The sequence below is a fragment of the Anabrus simplex genome, chromosome 1, assembly GCF_040414725.1.
Source record: "Anabrus simplex isolate iqAnaSimp1 chromosome 1, ASM4041472v1, whole genome shotgun sequence".
Classification (NCBI taxonomy): Eukaryota; Metazoa; Arthropoda; class Insecta; order Orthoptera; family Tettigoniidae; genus Anabrus; species Anabrus simplex.
The window spans coordinates 1,196,314,582-1,196,341,657 of NC_090265.1; the positions used below are offsets into that span (position 1 = coordinate 1,196,314,582).

The window sequence follows — 27,076 nt, forward strand, 5'->3', positions numbered from 1 at the left end:
AACTCCCTCTCCCAAGGCGACGGTCATCAGGCTGACGATGCTCCAAACTTGCTATATAACCTTACCTGTCTACCCCTGAAATTAAATTTAAGTAACATGCCAGGTTTGCACTCCATGAGTAAAAGTTTTCATACACTTAACTATTAAATTTACGGAGAATAAAAGTTTATAAAAAGTCTAATATTACTTACAATAAACAATTACATCTCCATCTTGTCCACTTCACAAACAACTTAATATTTACACTGTACATACACACCTCATGTGGTATACCTTCTAATAGATTCTGCGCATATAATTTTCACTCAACATATTAATTAGTAAGGACAAGATGCCCCAACTCACGTTATGATTTAAAACCAGTTATTTGCTAAGTGCATCCCTAACCTAACACAATGCTCACTTCTTACATCTTGACTTCTGAGCCTTTCAATTTGCCACCATCTATAGGTTGGTTAGATAATCCAAAACACCACCACACAAGAAATACTGCACCAATTCCCCTCATCTTTATCCAGATTGCAGACTGCTTAGCCTATTGCTGACAATTTAGAAGTAAGCTACGAGATCTTCGTCCCATGTTGACCTCGTATACACATTGAACAAGAAGCACCATCACCATTTGAGAATACCAAGTAATGTCACTGTATGAGGTATTAACATAAGACACCTCAACATGCTAGATGATACCAAATCAAATCTTAGCTACATACAATGTCAAGTCAAGTGTCTGCGAAGAAAATATCAAATTACATGAAGTGAAGAGAACTGCAGCCAAACAAGTATGAATGAAAACTGTTCACACTAAGTCCATACTGGTTACTGAATCTGAATGCACATCGGACAATGTGAAAGAATAATAACCCCAGTTCCATTCTCGCGTAATTATTAAAAGTTCTCTCTACGATAAATAGTTAACAAGCATGTGGTAATCTTCCAAGAATACGCAGGTAATGAACAATTGGGCTATAACTTATTTCATCAAGTTGTAATTAGTTCTGTGAACCACATACGTATTACCTCCACACTGTGCATTTAAAGGCTGCCCACAATGAGCATTTCCGCAGCGAGGGAAAATTAATAGTCTTATACATCACCGTACACCATCTCTCACCAACCGCTCATTGGGAATGACCATTAACGAGCAATGCACTCTTGACTCAGTAATTGTACAGTAATAAAGCTCCCGTAAAAAAAAAAAAAATTTCAAAAAAAAAATTCAAAAAAAAATATTGACTGATCCATGCAGCACAGCATCCGCCAAAATCCACATGTTGCAACACTTTAAACCACCTTCAACTGTCTTTATCGATATAGTAGCTGTTTTCCTGGTTGCATAAACTTTACTGCTATGCCATGTGCAGATTCATACACAAATTTAGGTTACACCAATATAAAGAAACATAGGCTAGATACATAATTCCCTACAACCAAATATTCTTCTTAGAATATAATGTTCTTATTCATCCCAATTCAAAACTCACTAGATATCTATTACTTTATATTAAAAATTATTTTATGAAAACTTCCTAACCTAAAAATTGCGAGTCATACACTCGTACAGTTACAGTGTATAATATGATTTATGTGATGTCATCTTTGCTTTTAATCGTACTTGTTTATCCCACAGCAGTTGTCTTACTTGGTGCAAAAATTGAGTTGCCTTGCTAATTCGACTGTCCACCTCATGCTTTCATTTTTCGCCATTGTAAAGGTTGTCTTTTGATACTATACTACCCAAGTACTTATAACTTACAAGTTTTTCCAATTTGTCAAAGCACGAAATATAAATCTGAACACTGAAACATACCTGTGAAAATAGTACCGTATTAATAATACATTGGTAATATTAATGTTTTTTTACAGTTATGTTATAGTTTTCATAGTGTTATATTTTGTGTTTTGGCAGACTTGCATATGATAGTAAATACCTGGTATGTAGTGATTCCATCACAGCTTTGTCCAGTATGTTCCTTAACTTAAAAATTATCTCCTCATTATAATTACATTGATCCCATGTTTTTATTCCAGCTATCATTCTTGGCATGTTCATGTGCATTACCTCCATTTTGTGCACAAATCCTCGTAGTTTTTACTCTCATAATGAAAAGTCTTAAAAATAAACTAAAGGGATAGTTCTACTTTTAATCTTACTTCTTTCAGTTTACTGTTTTTTGAAACTGCAAACTCTGTCCATTGCCTTCACCTCAGCTTGATTCATTTCATGTACTGTACTACTATCCTGGGAGAATATACATCCTAGATACTTGAGTAATAGAAAGGAACAAATTTGATCCTAGGTAGACTTCCAATTAGATTCACTAGCTGAGGTCTTATTGTCTCTACATGACATTCAGTCCTCTTAGTTATTTTCTCAACTGACATCACCTTAGACTGGAAAATACCCATTTTCATGACATGTACAGTACATTAAATTTCTTTTCAAGTTTCAAGATGTTGAATTTCAGTCTTTCAATCCAATCCATAATTTACAATAAAATAAAAATGCACGTAATAAGTCTCCCATTACCATCATCCACCAAGGAAAGAATGTAACCAACTACAACTAATAATACTATTTTACAAATATTCACACATGTCCACACGTTAACCATCCATTTTATGGAAATGGAAGACTCCCATAAATAATGGCCTGCGTATAGAAGTAATCAATCCGGTACAAATAGTCTGGGTAATGGTGACTGATAATATCGTCAATATCTACATCAAACTCCGTACGTTACCAAAATCTATCAAATATCGAGGAATTGAGTAGTATTATACAGCTACGATTTTGATATTATTGCGATGACGCTCATCCAGTATGACAAAAGGCTCTAACAATCTCATACTCTCAATTTTATTTTGTAGGAAGACATGTGGTTTACCTTGTGGTTCAGTAATATTTTATGAAGACGCTATCGCCTATGGTTCTCTCACGAAAACAACTACTCGCAAATACATCAAAATTGACAATAAATTATTCCTAAATATCCATTCATCATTGCACACAACATCGCAGAAAATAGATTACATGTGCTTCTGATCATAGAGACGTGAAGATTTGCTCCAAATAGCACATAAAATCACCATAATCCATGCAACATCTCTCCACATGGCACAAGGTGAGAGGTAAAAATATCACAATAATTCGCAACATCCGTCCAAAATATCACGGGAAAATTCTCATAAATGACTGGAACCACACATAAATATAATAATCAGACAATGTCCTCCCTTAAAAGTATGAAAACCGAGCTCGATAGCTGCAGTCGCTTAAGTGCGGCCAGTATCCAGTATTCGGGAGATAGTAGGTTCGAACCCCACTGTCGGCGGCCCTGTAAATGGTTTTCCGTGGTTTCCCATTTTCACACCAGGCAAATGCTGGGGCTGTACCTTAATTAAGGCCACGGCCGCTTCCTTCCCACTCCTAGCCCTTCCCTGTCCCATCGTCGCCATAAGACCTATCTGTGTCGGTGCGACGTAAAGCAACTAACAAAAAAAAGTATGAAATCGGATCCAAAAGAAAGCTATCCGTATCGTTAGCATAGCATTAATATGTCAGATGAGCCTGCTCCCTGATGAAAAATGTGGCAAACACTTTTGGTAAAATATAGGTGAAATAAATTCCAAAGAATAAAAATATCATGCGTACACAATCCTCATTATTATAGTAATTAAATGGAAACGTAATATTCCTTAAAGGTTAGCCGATGGCTGATATTTAAACCAGATTCTTGTCTGATGTCATGACTTATTGAAAGCCACGTGGTCGATGATGTTGACATACCATCATCACGCACCTTAAAATCACATAGTAAGAGAAAATACAAATTCCACGTCGTATAACACAAGAAAATGACATGGTAATGATACTAGAAATCTACTCAAACTACTGTTCAATCAATAATCCCTTCCAGAAGAAAGTTAACTACTTATTACAGCTACATAGAACAGATAATACCCAGTATAAATTAAATGTTGACTTAACTTGGATGTCTTAATGACCCCGGTCTCCTTCTAGGCTGGATTCATGGCATTAGGACGCTGTCGGCATTGGTCCTGTCTTTTAGTACTGCATCCTGATCTGGGCAATGTCTCCGGGCACACAAATTTCTTACTGTATGTCTTCATTGCCTTGGCTGGTATCGAACTGGTACTGCTTGATGTGCACTGAAACTTTCACGAAAATATTAGTATAAATTCTCCACTCGTGGTTTCACAATTGTAATGATACATACTTTCTTCCTAGACACTATCGACGTCTGTTATGACTGTAGATGGTCTGTTAAACTGCCAAAAAATGGCGCTGTTCTCCTCGTGGTGCAAGTAACAGCTGTCCAGGTCTATAAAAGACCTCCCTGCGTAGTGAGCTTCAGAACAGCATGCGTAGCGAGCAGATAAACCAGTAAGAAGATTCTAGTTCGGGTTCACCACCTATATTCTGAGCTCTGACGTCATACCTCGTGATTCAGTTAACACTAGAACGGCCGAACATTCCTCATACCTATAAAGGCCGCAGGCGGTCATTTTGACCACTGCCGCTTACTGACATATATCTAGCATCCAGGATCTGGGACACATGAGAATGTTCAATCATTTATTTCAAAACATCAGTTAACAATTAGAATGTATTGTATACAGATCAATCCATTGTTGAATATTAATAATTGTTCATATTCTCTCACTTCTGATAGGTAACAATGAAATATTTCGGGGGACTTGCTATTGAATGCCTTTGTGAAAAATTATGATAATAATGGTCTCTATTTGTTTACAAGCCTATTTAGGCACTTAACAAGCAATTCATGCAATTTATTACCTTACACGAACATTTTCCACAGACTACTTTGTTGCACGAAGAACATGTGTCAGAGGTTTTGTTCTGTTTACAGTTGGAGTTCACTTGACATTGTCATCGCTGACTACTGGCATATTGAACCTGAATCTGAGGCTCAGGCTGAAGTGTAGGGAGTTCAATCAACCGGGATCTTGTCTTCACAAAATCAGATCTTAGTTCTTGTATTACTTCAAGAATATAATCATGTCGAGAGATTCTCTGTCCCGTAACTTCCTTGTAGACTATCCATGAATTTATTGCTGCTAGATCAAGTACGTTGTAAAATACATGTACAGGCCACCTTCAGCATTCAGCTCTAGTGGAGTATTTACGCGCCATTTGATCAACTACATCCACACCGTACTTAGTTCCGTTATAAAATTCAGTAGTACTAGGGAGCTTCTTGTTATCTTCACTGACTTGAACGCTTGGGTGTGGAGTGCTTAGCAGAAGCACATTCTTGTTCACTTTTCCTTGATATACTGTGAGAGTAGTGTGATCTTCCTTCTGAAGTACGACAGTCTCGTACAGATTCATACGTAGTGCTTTGATTGACACCGGGATTTCCTTCCTCACTTGATTGATTGTTCCAATAATACTAGTTTTCTTCTCTTTCAGTCTCTCAGCCAACTTTACCGATGTAAAAAAATCAGTGGTCACGTTACGTCCTTTCATGAGGTATGGGTCCATAAGTTTCATGACAACATTTTCAGGCAGTGACTCATTGGCGGGTCGCATTTCGTCTTACCCAAGATAAGGAAACCCATTGCACACATACTTAGAATCAACGTCTACCAGTAGCCAAAATTTTATGCCAAATTTATCTGGCTGGTTGGCCATATACTGCCTGAACCTTCACCGAGCTTTGCTGAGGAAGAGTTGTTCATCAGCTGTGACATTTGCTCCTGGTTTATAGCACGCATAACAATTCTCAATAAATCTATTCCAAATAGGCAAAGCCAAAGCAAATTCATCTGTCTGCAAACGAGTGGATCTAGTTTTACGGAGATCAAAGCGCAAATACCTTAGAATTTCTTTGAACCTGTTTCTTGCCATAGTGTTAGTGAAAACAGGGGGACCCCATAAAGAAGACCACAAATGATCTACAGCTAGACTAGTAAGTTTATAAGCTCCACGGGCGTATAACAAAGCAATAAAAGCATCTAATTCTTCCAAAGAAATAGACCAATTATTATCCGTTGTCTGTCTACGAGCTTCGGTCTCTGTGTACATCTTTATATGCTTCCACATGGATGTGTCAATGAATAAACGCCAGGCACTAACCTTGCTGTTAGTCTCTACGTTGCGCTTAGCGTGAAAAGTAGGCCCTGCTGCCTCTTTCAGTAAATTCTGAGCAGCCATCCTTCCAGGGGGGTTCCCACTACTGTCGACAATAGTCCAAATAGTTGTTACATCATTACCACATAACTGATCCCCTGGTGCAAATGAAGAAGACTTTACCAGTTCATGACCTCTCCCACCTCGTTCCCTTCCTCTTCGAACAGGTTGCCTGCTGCTAAGAGATTGTCCTCTGCTGCAAGATTGATCACGGCTGGTTGAAGGAGTAACTGCGTCTATCGTAGGTGTGAAGTCCACTGTGTGAATATTTTCATCAGCCGAATCACCATGACTATCCGACATATTATCACACTGTTGAGTTATAAAATCCTCATCGTCACTCATTGCGTCTATATCTGATAATGTATCTTCGTCACCTGATTCGTCTTTTCCTAGCTTTTCAAGTTCTGCTAATAATTGAACAGGAGTAAGTTTTTGCTGCCGAGCCATTATTACGCACTATACGACACAAGGGACAGGCATTAACTCGTCCACTCGCAACCCCTGATAGAGGCATACTATTTAGTTATATCATACGCCCCTATAGCGCCACTTGTAAATATATCACAGGAAGCAAGCAGTGAGCAGAATAGAGCTCTCCGTATCAAGGAAGTGAAGCGGTCAAAATGACCGCTTATGGCCTTCCTAGGTATAAGGGACAATACCGGTGTTCCCTTATTATCTACGGATGTAATTTTTGGCGTGAATGTACTTAACTCTAAAAGATTAAAAGTCACAAAAGAACAACCTCGTGCGTAAAAAATTACGAGCGTGGAAATACCTTGAAATTCGCTAACGGTCAAAATGACCGCTCTGGCCATTCTAGTGTTAACGTCCTGAATTCCTCAACGTTGTAATTAACATGTCCCCTAATTTCTTGTTAATTAATTAGTTACTTAATTCTATAATTAATTTAATTTCTGAATATTATTATTTATGCCTTCCTGAAATGTGATATCAAAGCTTTTATGCACACTTGTTGGAGAATGTTTATTAAGACGTCGAATCTGAAGTTGTGATATTACGAAAGGTTGTGAATGTAGTACTTCTCGTGGATAGAGAGTTCAGCAGAATTAAAAATTTTCCCGTCTTCTCTTGCGGTGATAACATTGTCCTCCACCCCTCAGCAGGTTATACAAAAAGAAAAAGAAGAAAGTCATCCCTTTGGGTTCTGCCGCAGACACTCTGCGCGGAACACATGGCGCACAGTCCGGTCACATAAAATTCACTGCCAGTTACAATAGACATAAAATGTCACATCACATTATTGAATGCCGTGCCTCGGCTGACAAACACGTATATATACGTTTTGGTGCAGTGTGTTCTTCACCGATCTCATATATGAACAGGTTACAGTATCATACTTCAAAATTCCATGGAAATACTCAAAGAAGTTATGTACGGTAGATATACCAGTCCATTTCACTTGTTTTGAAAGCATTCTGATGTTATTGCTAGTGGCTTTACTTCGCACCAACACAGATCTGATGTTATTTCAGCTTCGTTGGAGTGGAACATCTTTTCCGCTGACATGTATGCATCATGGCGTCTTGAAGTATACATTCAACTCTTGTTGATGAAGAAATCAAATGTTTCCTCATAAATAGTGATTCTGGAGAGCTATATTTTGATAATGAAGGTAGAGAATATAAAGGAGGCGATATTGAACTACTAGAAAGAGTGAGACAAAGTAGTAATGATGAATCTCATGGCGAATATTCACCCCCTCCGCAGATAAATTCTTTTCCCCCAAATATTAATGATTTTGATAATGCCAGTTTTTGGATCAACAATTTTGTATTACATTTCAGTAATAGTATCATTGAGCAGAGTAGCCATGTGTGTTAACATGCTACGGTTATGGAGTCAAGCTCTGCAATCGGGAGGCAAGTGGGTTGTCCTGAGAATGTTATTTTTTTGTGTGGTTTCCCTTTTGCACTCCCAAGAAAATTGCTGGGACCATTCCTATTCATAAGCCGCAGCCGATTCCTTCCACTTCCTTACCCAGTTTCATTCACCATTGTTCATTTCATATTCATTATCTTCTCAACAGAGGTTGGGATCAGGAAAGGCATCCGGCCGTAAAAACATGCTGTAAAATATAATCTCACTTCATCCCTGATGCCGTATTGGTCCGCGGGACTAAGGGCTAGTATCAGTAAAAAATGATCTCTGAAAGTCATCAAAACTCGGCAGTGAAAAAGTTAATAATAACTTATGTACTTTTTTTCTTCTAATGGTAAACAAAGTACCGTATTTCTCTCAATCCAAGACGTTTTTCTCCTCAGAATCTCATGTGAAAAATTAAGGGTCATCTTGCATTCACGACCTGACAGTAATGAACACCACAGGCAGCTACCACAGTAATCACACTGCTTCTTTTCACCCACATCTGTGCACGCGCGCATGTAAAACTCGTTGACAGCGTGCACATTTTTATTATACATCGCTAGCCACAGCAAAACGTCACTGGTTCTCGGGAAATAGTGAAGAGAAAATGACATTCTGTTGGCCTCTACAAAAATTTCTCAAATCCGTAGAATGGCATCAAAACATGCAAGCTTTTGAATGCTTAGAAAGGCCACGGTTGCTCAGTGGCAGAGTTATAACGCGTCTACTGTCCCTGATGCTTAGTAACGTTAAGTTTTATAGGCAGCAGGAATATATTTGTGATGGATCGTCGTATTGTAAAGATGCGTAGAACAGGTATAGCCGGCAAATTTTCAACAGGTTCTCGTCAATATTATGATGACAGTGTTAAGTTAATGATTATTAACTTGTGGAAATAAAGAGTAATTGTGCAGCCGCAGGAAAATACGGCATAACTTAAGCCAATATTTGGCGTTGGCTTGAAGACAAAGATAGCTTAAAAAATGCATGCTGTAAAAAAAAAATGCAGTCAGTGCCCCGCAATAAGGACACTTTAAAGAAGTCGAAGATAAAATTGAGAGATATGTGCATTACAAGATATTAGAATCATTCCGTATTAACGGTTTTCACTTTACAAAGGTGAAAAATGAGAGTATCCTCCAAATTCAATACAATAAATATTCCGTCATTAGACAGAGTAAACAAATTCAAACATGTTTCGGCTCGTTTGAGCCATCTTCAGTGAAAAATGAGGGGGTTTTGAAATAATTTACATAATATAAGTTGAAAAAATGCTAAAAACCATAATGAAGGAGCAAATGATAAACAAACAAAAGAGAGCCTAGACGGAAACAAAATTAGCACAAATATACAATATTTACATCAATGTGCAGAGCAAAAAATAACTCACTGCGACAAAATTCAGTGAAAAGGTGTTAATTTAAAGTAATGATTGAAAGTAAAAACTGTGTTAACCTAAGAAAACAAAGGAATGAAAAAACAAATGATGCAGATGGAAATGAACAATAGTAGCACATGGTTAGGTTGTGGACCTCATAGTTTACAAAATATTGTTTAGTATCAATAATAAAACAGGTTGAAATCACTGTCGAAAATCATCCTTGTAGAAACCCATCAGATTAAATTGGTCAGGAGGGGAGCAGGAGCAAACATTTTTGAGAAACCAAGCCTGATATAACGTGCAGGCGAAAAGCCTGTGACAAGGAAAAAACACCAATGAAATTTAAAGCTTTAGAAACAGCAGCATTCTCAATATCTCAATAATCAAGAAAGGGACCGCTAGTTTGAGAAGATGGAAAGACCGAAGAAAGTGGAGAGGAATCATATTTGCCCCTACCTGGCTACAGCTGGATAAAAGGGAAATGATGATGATGATTCCTGTCCATCTCCTCTTTATAGCATGTAAATGTTTGTTCTACTTTCGGCTTTTGCCTTTGCCAGATCTTCTTTCTATCCATCTTACATAATTGTTTAAACTTGAATTCACATTTCATCATTACTAATTTATAAATAATAATAAATAATAATCGTATGGCCTCAGCTACCGTTTGCAGACATTTCGATTTGACGCCATCTGGCTGTCTTACAAGTTGTCCATTTCATGACCGTATCGATGTTTAATCAAGAAGTAAGTATAAATAACCACCTAATCGATACTTTATTAATGCCTCAGGCAAAATTGAATAAAATTAAAACTTACAGGACATGTTTCGACCACTTAGTGGTCCTCTTCAGCTCTATAAATAAAGAACTGAAAAGAAAAACATTGACAATAAGCACAAATAAAAGTTCTTTGGAGACTCCTTTGATAAAAATGGAGGTCGTCAGAATAGGTCATCTTGCCTTTCGTTCTTGTTTGGAAAAGATGTTTATTCTGCGCTGTCTAGAGGGTCTGTCTTTGAGCGCGACCTGGTGAAGTAACGATGTGATACAGTTTGACAGTTCATGGAAAGCTCTGGAGAGAAGGGAAGTAGAGTTTCATCGTCATCTAAAATAACATGTGAGGGAGGAGGGAGATTGGGCTGTGCTTCTGCGATGTCGTGTTTGATTATATCTCTTATATCTCTTAATCAAACACAACATCGCAGAAGCACAGCCCAATCTCCCTCCTCCCTCACATGTTATTTTAGATGACGATGAAACTCTACTTCCCTTCTCTCCAGAGCTTTCCATGAACTGTCAAACTGTATCACATCGTTACTTCACCAGGTCGCGCTCAAAGACAGACCCTCTAGACAGCGCAGAATAAACATCTTTTCCAAACAAGAACGAAAGGCAAGATGACCTATTCTGACGACCTCCATTTTTATCAAAGGAGTCTCCAAAGAACTTTTATTTGTGCTTATTGTCAATGTTTTTCTTTTCAGTTCTTTATTTATAGAGCTGAAGAGGACCACTAAGTGGTCGAAACATGTCCTGTAAGTTTTAATTTTATTCAATTTTGCCTGAGGCATTAATAAAGTATCGATTAGGTGGTTATTTATACTTACTTCTTGATCTGGCTGTCTGCTCGTCAATTTCGACGTTCCGGTTTACTCTGTCTGCCATCTAGCGGACCTAGAGTAAACGGGATCTCTCTTGGGCGTCTATGGCTGAGATTTAATTAATTTTGTCGGGTAAATACCAAATGTATCACCAGAGATCTTTTACATGCCGACATCGTACGGCATGGAGTGTCGAATGGACTTTTTTCCGCCCTTCAAAAATCCGACTGCCTCTGCCGGGTTTGAACCCGCAATCTTGGGATCCGGAGGCCGACACTCTACCACGGACCCACAGAGGCAGCTATTACTAATTTATGATCACTACCAATGTCTGCTGACGGGTAACTCCTGCTATCTTTAACTTGATTTTTAAATCTCTGCTTGACCAGGATATAATCAAGCTGATGCCATGCAATGTCTCCAGCAGTAATTATTACCTGTATAATAAGTATCTTTGACACTAGATGGTTTTAGAATATTCTTTACATTATAACTATGTTATTAGACACTCTAGAATGTACTAGAAGATATGTTGTGACATATCCTTCTAGAAGCCTGGCCAGACAAACTATATAAAGAGACAGTCTCGATGCTAGAGTTGAGTTATTAACAGGAGTTATTCTTATGTACTTGTGTTTATGCCGACATGGTAAATGGCAGTCAGCAGGCAACTGTTTCAAGATCTCAGTCTTAGTCTTCTTGTGCTTCGTGATAAGCAGTTGTTAAAAATGGTGGTTTGTTGATGTGTGTGTTTAATGTGTGATGTAGTTGAAAATAAATTAATGTATACAACTGACAGCATTTTGTGTGCGTCTTTGTGAGTACATCATGGGCGGCTGTGACAGGACGTAAGAATTTACGAGTAAATACGAGTGTAAGTGCAAAATAGATCAAAATGCAAATGATACTAGAAAATATGTCCGTACAACAGCTCAAGGATGAACTCACCAAGATAAATCTTCCAATGAGCGGCAAGAAGAAATCACTGCTGACGCGGTTATGGGAAGATCTCTTAGAAATAGCAAAGATCCCGGAATGTTTGTCATTGAAGTTGACAAAGATCCGGACGAAACATCGGAAGATGAGGTAAATATTCCCAAAATGTGCACTCAGTGACAAAATCTCAGACGTTGATTCACATGTTAATTTCATCTTAACAGATCAAATTTCAAAAGTAAATGGCAAACTTTCATACAAAATTTCAAGCGTCAGTTCCGCCCTAACAGAACAGATTGCAGACCAGATTTCTAAAGTAAACTACGAAATTTCTCAAGCTAACTCAGTTTCAACTGGACAAATATCAGAATTATACACGCAGGTTTACCAAGTAGAACAGGCCCTAGAATCGAAAATTTCCACCGTAAATGACAAAATTTCATCCCAGATTAGTGACGTCACCAATCGATTAACGCAGCAGATATCGGATTTCAGGTCAAACTAGGACAGGTTGAACAAATCGATAGTAGGGTAAGCCGGCTGGAAGGGGACATCTTGAACCTCAAGTGGGGATGGAAATCCAGGTTTCCGTCATAAAGCAACAGGTTGAGGGGAGAATTTCCACCGTCGAGGGAAATTTTGAAAGCCATATTTCTGCCGTTGAGGGAAATTTTGGGAGCTGTATTTCTGCTGTTGAAGGAAGATTAGAAAACCAGATTTCAACTATCAAGAAAGAGGTGCAGAATATAAGAGATAGCATCCTTCACGTGGTAGAAGATAGATCAACTCAAACAGGACGTATCGCCACATCTCTAACCCCCTCAAACCTAACTGGCAATACAAGGACACCTAGACCGAAAAGTGATTATAGAGAGCCTTCCGGAATTCCACGGGCGACTGGAAGAGATAAAAATTTCATAGTGTTCCGTATTGAACTGAATCACAATTAAATTGAAACAAGAAATAAAGTGGTTCAACCTATTCAATACAAGGAAAATAAGAATTGTAAACTTTACATTCTTATTTGATTAAAAGCAGGACTGGATTCGACCACTATTATGGTTCATCAGCCGATTAAATAAAAATATTAAACAATGCATAGGAAAACAATAAGTAAAGGATAAGTCTTCACCAAAAGCAGTTCAAGAAGCACTATAACACTATGGGGATTAGCACTGTGTGATGTAAGATCCTAAAATCCAGAAGAAGTCAAAGTTCAGTCATTTTAATGAAGCAAGGTGCAAGTTCTTGACGAGTATCATACGTTATGTCCGCGCTGTGCTTCAAAATGTTTATGAGAATTAGTGAATAGTTCAGTGAACAAACCTGCAAATACTGCTAGGAGTGAAGTTATAATACAATTTAATAAATTTGATGTTCTAAAATTATATTGAAGTCGAAGATAAGTCATTTAAATGAAGTAAGATGCAAGTTCTTGAAAAGCAGCACAACATACGTAATGTCCGGCACTGTGCTTCTAAATGCTAATGAAACTCGGTGAATAGTTCAATGATCAAGACTGCAAATGCTTCTAGGCGCAAAAATATATAATACAATTTAATATAATTGGAGTATATATTAATGTTTATGGTATCTTGTATGAGAGATTCTTTAGAGATGCAGAACAGTGATTAGTACGCCTAGGTGAGGAGCACCATGGGTCTGCGTTGCTTGCGAGTGGTACCCTTATGTGTGGATAGTGCCATTGTGTGTGACATACCATGCGTTTACATTACCTGTGATTAGTACCACTGTAGGAGGAAAACTATGGTTGTGTTTTACTAGTGAATAGTACCATTGTGAGTGGCTGGTAACCTGGAGTTTGGACCCCTTTAGATAATAAGCATTATCCCAGTAATTAAGACATTGTGAGTTGGATCCACCGATTGTTTTTGTTTCACGATCCTTTTCTCATCACCATTCTATTCTAGTCAGTGGATACATTTCGAAGTTTTAATTTTCATTTCTTTAGACCTCGTAACATTAGGGGCCAATGACATAGCTGTTACACCCCTTTAAACAACAAACATCATCATCATCATCATTTTCACGTTTACAAGCTGCTCTCACTTCATCATTCCACCAAAATGATTGCTTTTCCCCATCTTTACACACAGTTGCTCCTAGGCATTCCCTTGCTGTTCTTAATACAGCATCCCTGTATGCCACCCATTCTCTTTCTATATCCTAAAACTGCTTACTGTCCACTGTTCAGAACTTCTCACTAATTATATCCATGTACTTCTGTCTCATTTCCTCGTCGTGGAAATTTTCTACCCTTATTCGTTTGCAGAATGATTTCACTTTCTCTATCCTAGGCCTAGAGATACTTAGTTCACTACAGATAAGATAGTGTTCCGTAGCATCGAAAAATCCCCGGAAAACCCATACATTCCTAACAGACGTCCTGAATTCCAAGTCGGTTAAGATATAGTCTATTATGGATTTGGTACCCCTACTCTTGCATGTGTAGCAGTGAATAGCCTTATGCTTGCAGAATATATTCGTAGCTGCTAAGCCCATACTAGCACAGAAGTCCAGCAAATGCTTCCCATTCCTGATAACTTCCATATCTTCCTCACATTTACCAATCACCCTTTTGTATCCTTCAGTTCTATTTCCAACTCTCACATTGAAATCGCCCATTAGCACTGTCCTATCCTTGCTGTTGACCCTGACACTCATTGTCACTCGATGCTTTATAAAACTTGTCAGTTTCATCCTTTTAAAATTCCACAGAATAAAGATTAGGGAAATGTCTGTGATTCATTCTCCTTTGCGAAAGACTACACTACAGAACGCAAATTCACCCCTCCCCCCCCCCGGTTAACTGCACTAGTTGCCTGCAGCTGCTTGATCAGGGAGCATCAAATACATGAAACAGAGTATAGGAAGCGGCTCGTTCAGAAGCTGAAAGCAGTGCTGTTTGTAAAATCGGCCTGGGATTCAGTTGAAGCAAACACCATCCAGAAGTGTTTTAACACGGCCAGTTCGTTTTTTTTTTTTTTTTTTTTTTTGCAGTTGACTCTCACACTTGTAGGCAGAAACCTTGTGACGAATGATGAAGGGCGAGATTGCAGGCGAAGACAACAACATAAGCTTTGATGCTAAAATAGACTCTGGTCTCATAAAACAGTGTTGTGGCCTGTCACTGTGTGATAATTGATTAAATTCTCGATCAGCAGACTGGTGATATGCAACAGAAAGAATGTGAAGAAGAGGATGAACCAAAACCCACACCAGAGCGTACACTTTCAAAAGCACTAGAAGCAATAGACAAATCGTGGTGATCTGTGACAAGTTTTGTTGATGATGATGATTATGGTGATGACGTGGCTTTAATGACAGAAGATGAATTCAATTCTTGGGCAAAAGAAAGAGCAGTCCACCGTGGATATGTTTTCAAAGCTGTGTAATGTGGGGCATTTATTTATTTATTTATTTATTTATTTATTTATTTATTTATTTATTTATTTATTTATTTATTTATTTTGAATTATGTTATTGTGTACTGTGTAATGTGCAGATAGAGTAGAAGTACAGCAATTCCTTTCTTTTTCTTTTTTTTTTACGTTTTGTATTCCTTGTGTAAGGTACCGATAACCTATGCTTATGTTGTGACTGTAGTAGTGCATGTAAGTAATTATTAAGAATGGAGATTTAATACACATCTCTACACTGGGTTCATTTTACTTGTTGTAAATGCGGTATAGCGTTTTTCGGTAGTACGTTTTCCTGCATTTGACGTCCAAGCTTTTCAATCAGTCACTACTGATCTGCATTTAGGGCAGTCACCCAAGTTGCAGATTCCCTACCTGTGGTTTTCCTAGCCTTTTCCTAAATGATTGCAAAGAAATTGGAAATTTATTGAACATCTCCCTTGGTAAGTTATTACAATCCGTAACTCCCCTTTCTATAAACAAATATTTGCCCCAATTTGTCCTCTTGAATTCCAACTTTATCATATTGTGATCTTTCCTACTTTTAAAGACACTACTCAAACTTATTCGTCTACTGATGTCCTTTCACCCCATCTCTCCACTGACAGCTCGGAATATACCACTTATCCTTGAGATTTTATTTCTAACATACCACTTAGTCGAGCAGCTCGCCTCCTTTCTCCTCAGTCTTCCCAGCCCAAACTTTGCAACATTTTTGTAACGCTACTATTTTGTCAGAAATCGCCCAGAACATATTTAGCTGTTTTTCTTTGGATATTTTTTCAGTTCTTGAATCAAGTAATCCTGGTGCGGGTCCCATACACTGGAACCATACTCTAGTTGGGGTCTTACCAGAGACTTATATTCCCTCTCCTTTACATCCTTACTACAACGCCTAAATACCCTCATAACCATGTGCAGAGATCTGTACCCTTTATTTACAATCATATTTATATGATTACCGCAATGAAGATCTTTCCTTATATTAAGACCTAGGTATTTACAATGATCCCCAAAGGGAACTTTCACCCCATGAACGCACTAATTAAAACTAAGAGGACTTATCCTATTTGTAAAACTCACAATCTGACTTTTAACCCCGTTTATCATCATACCATTTCCTACTGTCCATCTCACAATATTATCAAGGTCACTTCGCAGTTGCTCACAATCTTGTAACTTATTTATTACTCTGTACAGAAAAACATCATCTGCAAAAAGCCTTATCTCTGATTCCACTTCTTTACACATGTCATTGATATATATATAAGAAAACATAAAGTTCCAATAATAATGCCTTGAGGAATTCCCCTCTTAATTATTACAGGGACAGATAAAACTTTGCCTACTCTAATTCTCTGAATTCTGTTTTCTAGAAACATAGCCACCCATTCAGTCACTCTTTCGTCAAGTCCAGTTGCACTCATTTTTGCCAGTAGTCTCCCATGATCTACCGTATCAAATGCCTTAGATAGGTCAATCGCGATACAGTCCATTTGACCTCCTGAATCCAGGATATCTGCTATAGCTTGTTGGAATCCTACATGTTGAGCTTCAATGAAATAACCTTTCCTAAACCTAAACTGCCTTCTACCAAACCACTTATTAATTTTGCATTCATGTCTTATATAATCAGGAAGAATCCTTTCCCAAAGCTTACATGCAATACATGTCAAACTGATTGGCCTGTAATTTTCACCTTTATGTCTATCACCCTTTCCTTTATATACAGGGACTACTATAGCAACTCTCCATTCATTTGGTATAGCTCCTTCATGCAAACAATAATCAAATAAGTAGTATAGAAATTGATTTATATTTTTTCTTCTTTGTATTGTAGGTTGCTCTGGCTTCAGTGCGTGGCCCACAACTGGCCCAGTGGGTTGCTGAACTGAACTACCCCGTGGAGAAAGACAGTCATTTGGTGTTTGATTTAGTCAAGGAGTTCTTGCAAAATGCTGGCCAGGGTCAAATGATCATGCAGGTAAGATTTTATTAACTGAAGATGGTGTTTTGTTACTTAGAAAGGGATTCACGATGAAAGTGGAGTACATGTGATAATATATTTTTCAGTAGTAGGTATCTAAAATGGCTGAATTTGAAGGACAAGATACTGAGGAAGGCAGTATAATTATCAAATATTCCATTAATTCCTTCAAATGTTAATTGCAAAATAAGGCTGAAGGGTGGGAGCAGAATCTAGGCAGGTCTATTGAGATCTGATTAGAGACATTCCAGAAAATGAATCGCAAAATTAGCATTGCATCATCCAGACTCACGTAGAATGAATGGCCATATGTGGATGACAGAGATACTAAGGAAATTGTTTCACAACCTGTGAATGAGAGAACAAGAGGGAGGCTGGAAATAAGATAGATTAAATCCAATATCTAGTTCATAAGTGACCGGGTACCATTGATGTATAGGAAGGATCCAGTGATTGAAGCAGGTTGACGGGAGGACATATATATATTACTCTCTCGGTCTCTCTCTCATTTGTAAAGTCATCCACATCAATTCAGTCTGTTGTTGAGTCCTCTCATATATCTGAGTTCAGACACTTTTTTTTGGCGAGAGTTCACATGATATTATCAGTGAGTGAAGCATTTCTTAACCTTAACCAACCGTTACACGTCTTTACCCGGAACCCATCTACTCCCGCGCAAGCGATGGACGTGTTTGTCTGGAATTTTGAGTTACGCGCTTTGCGACTGTACGTTTCCTCTTAGGGTTGAAATATTAGCCGATACATGCCAAGAGCGTATAGACAGGCCTCTTATTTAGGCTAAACACAGGGATTAGGAATTTTTAAAAAGGTGTTTCAAACCACAGTTTCCATGCTTGTCTACAAGGACGGTTTGAAAAGTTCTCGGAATCACCACTACATGTCAGTGCTAGAGCAACGAGGTTCCCGCGCATTAATCACACATCCTTTGTGAGTGAACACGTGGCGCATCAGTGCTCTAGCTGCAGGAGTGTGGTAGTGACGACTCTTTGTTGTTGTTCCCGCGTAGTGATTTGTGACAATGGAAAAAACTGAGATTCGAGCAGTGATTAAATACTTTGTAAAGAAAGGTATGAAAGCAAAGGAAATTCATGCCGACTTTCAGAACACACTGGGGGACTCTGCTCCTTCATTTTCAACTGTTGCCAAGTGGACCAGCGAGTTTAAATTTGGTCGGGAGAGCTTGGATGATGATCCGTGTAGTGGACGGCCAAAAAGTGTTACGACCCCAGAATTTATCGCAAAAGTGCATAAAATGGTCATGGAGGATCGTCGACTGAAAGTGCGGGAGATTGCTGAAGCTGTAGGGATGTCTTCTGAACGGATATATTATATTTTAACCGAAGAATTGGGTATGAAAAAATTATCTGCAAGATGGGTGCCGCGGCTCTTGACATTGGACAATAAACGCACCAGATTAGAAATGTCTGAGCAAAGTCTGGCCCGTTTTCAGTGCAACCAACGAGATTTTTTGCACCGGTTTGTGACTACAGATGAAACTTGGGTCCACTACTATACCCCAGAGACAAAACAGTCAAAGCAGTGGAAACATGTTGATTCACCACCACCAAAGTAAGCAAAGGCAGTGCGTTCGGCCGGAAAGGTCATGGCCTCAGTTTTCTGGGATGCTAAAGGCATTCTGCTGATAGATTATCTTCCTACTGGCCAAACAATTACAGGGCAATACTATGCAAACCTCTTAGACCAACTACAGGAAAAGATACGCGAAACAAGGCCTGGTTTGGCAAGGAAAAAGGTCATCTTTCATCAGGATAACGCTCCGCCGCACACAAGTGTTATTGCCATGGCAAAACTTCATGAACTGGGGTACGAATTGTTGCCACATCCACCTTATTCACTTGATTTGGCACCATCAGACTTTCATCTATTCCCCAAGCTGAAAATTTTCCTCGGTGGATGGAGATTTTCTACAAGGGAAGAACTGACAGCCGAATTGGAGAGGTATTTTGCAGGCCTGGAGGAATCTCATTTTTGAGATGGGATCAAGCATTGAAACATCGCTGGACCAAATGCATTAGTCTACAAGGAGACTATGTTGAAAAATAAAAGCAATTCCACCGAGGTATGATACTTAATTCTAGTACATTCCGAGAACTTTTCAAAGCAACTACAGACTTCATATAAGTTTGTTGACAATGTGAAAGGTTTTTTTTTTTGCCTTATTAGACATTATGTCACAGAAATATATTCAAAACGAGAATGAAATAGAGTCACAGTTATTGAATAGTGATGATGAATATCTGGAAATTAGTGATAATGAGTGGGAAAGTGAGAAAAGTGAAATTGTTGTGAGTGCGAAAATAACCTAAGTGACAGAGCAGACATAGATGATTAAAAAAGGGTTCTGTTGCCTTTGTTGTCTGTAAGGCCCAAAAACTAATAAAAGAGATGATTTATTATTGTAAAATTTGCACAGCAAAGCCATTCTTACACCCTGATAGATGCTTTGAAATATATCATACAAGTGAAAGTTTCTAAACTGTCAGGGAAGACTCAACATCATGTGTGTCAAATTGTATCATAAATACTACATAGATTGTTAATGTACATGTCCATTAGTGAATTTGCCAGTTCTATATTTATAGCAGTAGTCATAGTGAATTATGAACTGGGTAGAAAGTGAATTACAGCTCAGTCGTTTAGTGATCTTAATCAAGACTACTTTGTGTTGTGCCTTGTGCCATTTTTTCACTAAGACCAGCAGTTAAGGATTTATTTTTTCAAGATTATAGGGATACCTACAAGCTGATCTGAAATCAGGTATGAATGACTTAATAAACCTCAGAGTACTTACATATTTGCATTTTCATGTGTGTTCAGAATAAAAAATATTTTTAAAAATTTAATTACGCCCACAAGCAAGAACGTACCCACTTCGCAAGGGTTAAACCTTCCTTACCAGATTCTGGCATCTGTCTTGATGGGTGTAATATTTTCTGCAATGACAGAATAAACAGAGCCGCTAGTTGTGTTGCAGTTTACTTGAAGAACAGTATAAACTGTAGTGTACTTAGCAAATCTTCTGGAGAATACAGTAAGAAACCTGAGTACATATTCCTTGATATAGCCCTTTCAGACGCTAAAATTTGTTTTGCTTGTAAATGTTGTCCACGAAAAGTTGGGTTCAAGGATACATTCCTTAATGAGATGTATTCTCATGTAATAAATTGTTGTTTGGATTTGACGGATCCCTCCATGCCACCCTATCCTGTGCTATCCTTTTCATTTCTATGTAACTATTACATGCTACATCTACTCCAATCTGTTTGTCATATTCATACCTTAGTCTAACCCTGCTGTTTTTACCACCTATACTTCTCTGAAACACTAACTGAACAAGACTTGGGTGCCTTAAGATGTGCCCTATCATTCTGTCTCTTCTTCTGGTCAAATTTTGCCAAATCATTTTCCTCTCACCAGTTGAATTCCATATCTCTTGATTTGTGATTCGATCTACCTAACTTTCCTTCAACATTCTTCTGTAACATCACATTTTGAAAGCTTCTATTCTCTTTCTGAGCTAGTTATTGTCCATGTTTCTCTTCCATACAGTGCCACGCTCCATATGGAAGTCTTCAGAAATGTCATCCTAATTCCAGTATCAATGTTCATAGTGAGCAAATTTATTTTCTTAAGAAAGGCCTTCCTTGCTTGTGCTAGTCTTCATTTTATATACCTCTTACTTCTGCAGTCATTAGTTATTCTACTACCGAAGTAACTATATCCATCTACTTCTTTTAAGACTTCATTTCCTAATTTGAAGGGTCAGGGGAAAAAAGCAGGAGAGTCAATATGTGTACATCTTGAGAAAAAGCAACTTTTGTGCTTGACTTCTCTAGTTCTTTCCCCTAAAAGCAAAACTTTGAATGCTAATTTCTCCTGATTCGCCTGCTGTTTTTTCATTTTGGACCTCTCAGTAGATGCGCATGAACACCCTGAAGCGGACTGTAACAATATCTCAATTTCGATGAAAAAGTGACTTACCTGGTTTTTTCCCCCGACCCTTCATTTAGCATAAGAAATTTCATCTTTTATTTTATCCTTATTGAACCAAGATCACAAACACTTATAAAATTTTTAGAGGTTCTACCTATTCAATACAAAACAATATTGCCTGAATGTATTGCAATATATTAACTTTATTTAGCAGTACTAGTTTTGGCGTTTCTTTAGCACTATCATCAGCTGCAAGAAAGTCATGAAAAACTGGTAATTAATATAACATATACATCAACATTTTTGTACAACTAACTCCTATAGACCTTATATTAAAATACGTATTTAGATAAAATACAAAGTTATTGTCTCAGATTTCTTCAAGTTTTCAAACTTGTGGGTCGAATGTCACAATTAAAACCGATCTGAAGAAAAAGAAATAAGGTTTGTGTGCAGTTTTTCATCTTGGGCTACCGAGTTTGATCTTTCTGAAGAACCTAGAGTCCTATTCGATTTCTTGATAACATTGTTTACAAATATAAGATTTCCAAGAAATATTACTGTTCTTCATGCTTTATGTAATAGTTTTTCATATTATTCTTTTCGTCCGCAGTGTCCTCCAGACCCCTCCTTCACTATCACGCCATAGGCGATTCTCCCTGCTAACCCCTAATGCCCCTCCTCAACGCCTCTCTACTTTATGCACGACACAAGCAAGCCACCACTCTTCGTGCGACAGCCGCTACGTTAGGCTTATGGCCGTTTGAGGTGAGTTCTACAAATAAGCTTAAAATCGATAGGGTTTATATCTTGCCTTCCTTTGTTAATTATGGGTCAGGTTTCCAATATTGAACTGCGAAACATAGTCCATGTTAACATCTTCGGGACACATTTGTACATTTCCACCGTATCGCATTACACACAACAGCACAGCCAAGCATACTAAACATTCTGCTACAGGAATCAACATGGCACATTTTAGTACATAAAATTATAAATGAACACAAGCACAGTGAGATTTGGATAATTTAGTTTTATTAATTTAATGTAAATTCCAACTGAACAAATTTGAATGTATATTTTTTTAACTCAGTATATTCGACCTTGAAGACCAGTGCTATTTCAACTGACATACAAGGAGTTAAAAGGAATCATTTAAGCAATGCCAAGTAAACAAGAAACAAGATCGAACTTAGTACCCTGAGATGAAAAACTTTGAACGCACACAAACCTTATTTCTTTTTCTTCAGATTGTTTTTAATTGTGACATTTGACCCACAAGTTTGAGAACTTGTAGAAATATGAGACAATAACCTTGTATTTTATCTAAATATATATTTTACTCTAAGGTCTATAGGAGTTAGTTGTACAAAAATGTTGATGTATATATTATATTAATTGCCAGATTTTCATGACTTTCTTGCAGCTGATGATGATGCTAAAGAAACGCCGAAACTAGTACTGCTAAATAACATTAATATGTTGTAATATATTGAGGCAACATTTTTTTGTATTGAATAGGTGGAACCTCTAAAAACTTTATAAGTATTTGTTCATTTCCTAATCTAGTATTTCCTTCATCACCTGACTTCATTTGACTGCACTCCATTACCTTTGTTCAGGACTTATTTATTTTTATCTTGTACTCCTCCTCCAAGACTCCATCCATACCATTCAGCAATTCCTCCAAATCTTCTGCAAACTGAGATATAATAAGAATACCATCATCAAATCTCAGAGTTTTGAATTCCTCTCCTTGGATTGTGATTCCTTTCCCAAATTCCTCTGTGATTTTCTTTATCACCTGTTCTATGCAAACATTGAAAATGAGCAGGGACAAATTGCAGCCTTGCCTCACTCCTTTTTGGATTGGTGCTGCTTTCTCATAGTCTTCGATTCTTATCACTGCAGTCTGTTTCTTGTTTAGATTGTAGATAATTCTTCTTTCTCGGTATCTGATCCCGATCACCTTCAGAAACTCAAATAGCTTGGGCCAATCGATGTTATTGAATGCCTTTTCTAGATGTACCAATGCCATGTCCATAGGCTTGTCTTTCTTAATTTGTTCCTCTAACATCACACGTAAATTCAGGATTGCCTCGCGTATTCCTATATTTCTTCTGAAGCCAATTTGATCTCCCAACTCAGCCTCATCTTGTCTTTCCATTCTTCTGCAAATAATACATGTTAAAATTCTGCATGCTTGAGATACTAAACTAATAGAGTCGTAGGTTCCTCCTTTTTTTCAGCACCTGATTTCTTGGGAATGGGTATACTCTGTCTAAAATCGAATGGCACTTTTCCTGTATCATACATCTTAGACACTAAATGGCATAACCTCCCCATGCCGGTTTCTTCTGTGGCAGTCGGTAAATTTTAGGGTATGTCATCAATTCCAAGTGCCTTGTTCGTACTTAGGTCTCCCAAGGCTCTGTCGAATTCGGACCTCCCATTTCATCAGCATCAACAGTTTCTTCTTGTTCCAGAACCTTATCATCTACTTCTTTCCCTTGATACTACTGTTGAATATGTTCCTGCCATCTTTTGGTCTTGTCTTCTTTCCCTAAAAGTGGTTTTCCATCTGAGGTCTTAATATTCACACAACTGCTTTTCCTTTCTCCAAAGGGTTCTGTGATTTTGCTGTATGTAGCATCGACCTTTCTTACAACCATACAACCTTCAACATCCTTGGACTTCGCTTTCAGCCACTCTTCCTTAGCTTACCTGCAGTTTCTGTCTACTTCATTCATTAATCACCGGTATTCTGTTCTGCCCTCCTCATTTTTTGCATTCTTGTATTTTCACCATTCATCAGTCAGGTCTAATATCTTCCGTATCGTCTTCATTTTCTTCAACTTCAGACATTTCATGACCGTCATGTCGTTGTCAGAGAAGCATTTGCTCATGGGAAAGTTCTGCAATCCAACACGCTGGTTTCTGAATCTCGGCCTAATCATTATGAAGTCTGTTTGATTCCTTCGTGTGCCTCCGGGTCTTGTCACGTTTATAGCCGTCATTTGTGGAGTTGGAGCCAGATATTACCAAGGACTAAATTATGATCAGTGCAGAATTCAACTGGCCGAATTCTTCTTTCATTCCTTCGTCCCAGTCCGAATTCTCCTACGGCATTACCTTACTTTCCTTGCCCTACCACTGCATTCCAGTCTCCTCACAATTAGATTCTTCGTAACAATAATTCATTTACTATGCTGGTCATGGTATCTTACCCACTGCCCTATTTTGTTATTCATTATTAAACAAACTCTTGCATTCCCATGTTTGTTTTTTGTGCTGATAATTTTGTAGTTGCCTAACCAAAAATCCTACTCTTTCTGCCAACGTACTTCAGGTATACCGTCTATATCTAATTTTAGTCTATCCATTTCTGTCGTCGGATTCTTTAACCTACCATAACGATTCAAACTCCTAACATTCCATGCTCCAACTCGCAGAATGTCAATATTCATCTTCCTAGTGATTGGTGCATCCTGTGTAGTCTCCACCCAGAGATCCAAATGGGGGACTATGTTACCTCTGGCTATTTTACCTGGGGAGAGTGGGGAGCCATCATCAGTACATCATTGATTCATACTGAGAGAGCTGCATGTCCTCAGGAGTTAGTTTCAGCTGTAGTTTCCTGTTGATTTCAGCCATGTGGCAGTATCAACACAGATAAGCCATTTTAAATATTATTACAAGACCATATCTCTCAATCATCTAGACTGATGCCATTGCAACTTTTGAAAGGCTGCTAGCCTGTTTCGATGAACCATTTGTTAGTGTGACGAACGTCCTAATGGTGGCAGTCTGCCTGGACGGTGTCTCACCCTGCTGCTTATCTGGTGCAAGATACCAATGGACTGCAATTACATGGTTACCTGGATCGGACTGAAATTGAATGGAGGCTGGCGGCAAACGGCCGTGTCGGCAGCCGTATCGTCAGCAAGAACCTGTGGCCTAGCTGTGCTGTGACTGGTGTGGAAAAGTGGTGCAAAATACTGAGTCTATAACTCACTTAATTGGAGGCTTTTGAACGCTGTTTGGCAACAGAGTGAGAAGTTCCTGGCTGACTAACATTTGGCACAAAGAAAGTGTGTGCATCCTTTGGTGGACAGAGTACAAATTGTCTAAACAATTGAAAAAGGTTCAGAAGGCATTTTGGAGTGTAATGTGACTATCCATGTAGAATTTATGATATTTATTGAATAGGTGGATCTATGAACACCTTTATTATTTTTGAAAATTAATGATGAATCGTAAAATCTTGGCTACTAAAAGGACCTGTGGTGTTCTTACAGTTTGTTTGTTATCAGAAAGTCTACTTCAAGAAATCGTGTGTGTTAGAATAATGTATTTTTACTATCTGCACTATGTGAGAACGTTTTATCGCTTTCTCCCCAGGGAAACTATGTTAATGGTCGAGCGTGGCTCGACTTTCGGGGGGAGGAAGATGTCACAGGTGAACAATATAGTAGAAGTGGAAAGTGATTTTGAAGATTTTATTTGTAAAGTACGATATAATGTTTTATTTGTAATGACCTAACCTGTACTGTGTACTGTGTAATATTTGCAACATATGTATTTGTAAATAGTACATTTCAATTCTGTACTTACTGGAAGTATCTAGAAAATTGTTGAACAGGGTGTGTGCCTTTTGTGGGTTATGTTTTCTAGAAGGAATTTTCTAACTATTCTGGAAATGGAAGATTCGCGAACGTGTGTATTCGAGAATGTTAGTTACAGTTCGCGACGGGAGTAGGAATTGTGATTGGTGAATCTAGGAGGGGATGGGCAGACTCATGCATTCTGATTGGCTACTCCAAGGCCAAGGTTTTCTATAAATAGTGAGCGAGGCAGTGTTTGTGATAATTCGGGTCTTGTCTTGGCCTGATCTGCCTTTAGTCTGTGTTGGTCTGCGTCGTGTGCGACGCCTCGCTTCCGGGATGGCGCACCTTCGGGTAAGCCCTCTTACTTTCCTTTCCAGTTAAAATTTCCGTAATGTTCGGTTGCTATTTCGTATAGGAGTTTGCCCTAGCCTAACCTAGATTCGCTAAATTAATTATTTACGACGCCTTAGCTTTTCTGCTGGGGTTCCCTGTTTGTTTTCGAGGCATTCCCATTTCGTATTTCACTAAATATGTAGATTGTAATTTAATACATTTACCTTGGGGGTTCAGTGTCACTTGATATACGCTAGAGTTTAGGAGAGTACATTCACTTCAGTGTAAATTGTAATTGCTTTTACCTTGCTTTTGACCTACTAAATTGCATTGTACAACTGCTTTGGTAACTAGATGTATAGTGATTTGAAATTTTGAATTTACAGAAAAGCATTATCAAAGAACCTCTAAGTTATGTATATCACAGAGCTTATAGTTCGTATGTTGCAACCTTGGTGGATTTCGTTTCGGAATGTATTTGTAAAATTTTCACTTGTAAATAATATTTTTCAAATTTAAGGATCACGGCGAATTATTTCGGAATCTGCAACCTAAGCCATATCCATGCCCTCAATAGGTCGTAGTTCCTTCCATTTTCGTGTTCATTGTCCACTAGTTGGCCCTACTGATATTTCGTATTATGTTCTTTTTGGCAGAGATCCACGTAGGCCAGCTTATGTTTCTCTGAGTGTATAGTGTTTTCTGATAGTGTGTAGTTGCTCTTACTTCCCTCCTTTATTGTGTTT

The 27,076-nt window shown here is 38.2% G+C and overlaps 1 protein-coding gene across 1 annotated transcript in view; it reads left to right on the forward strand.

Annotated features, from left to right (window-relative positions):
• Positions 1-27,076, forward strand: part of nonC (serine/threonine-protein kinase Smg1) — a 794,437-nt gene that overhangs the window by 627,814 nt on the left and 139,547 nt on the right. Inside the window, 1 exon segment of the mRNA XM_068225601.1 lies at positions 17,269-17,412. Coding sequence (XP_068081702.1) covers positions 17,269-17,412 — 144 coding nt within the window.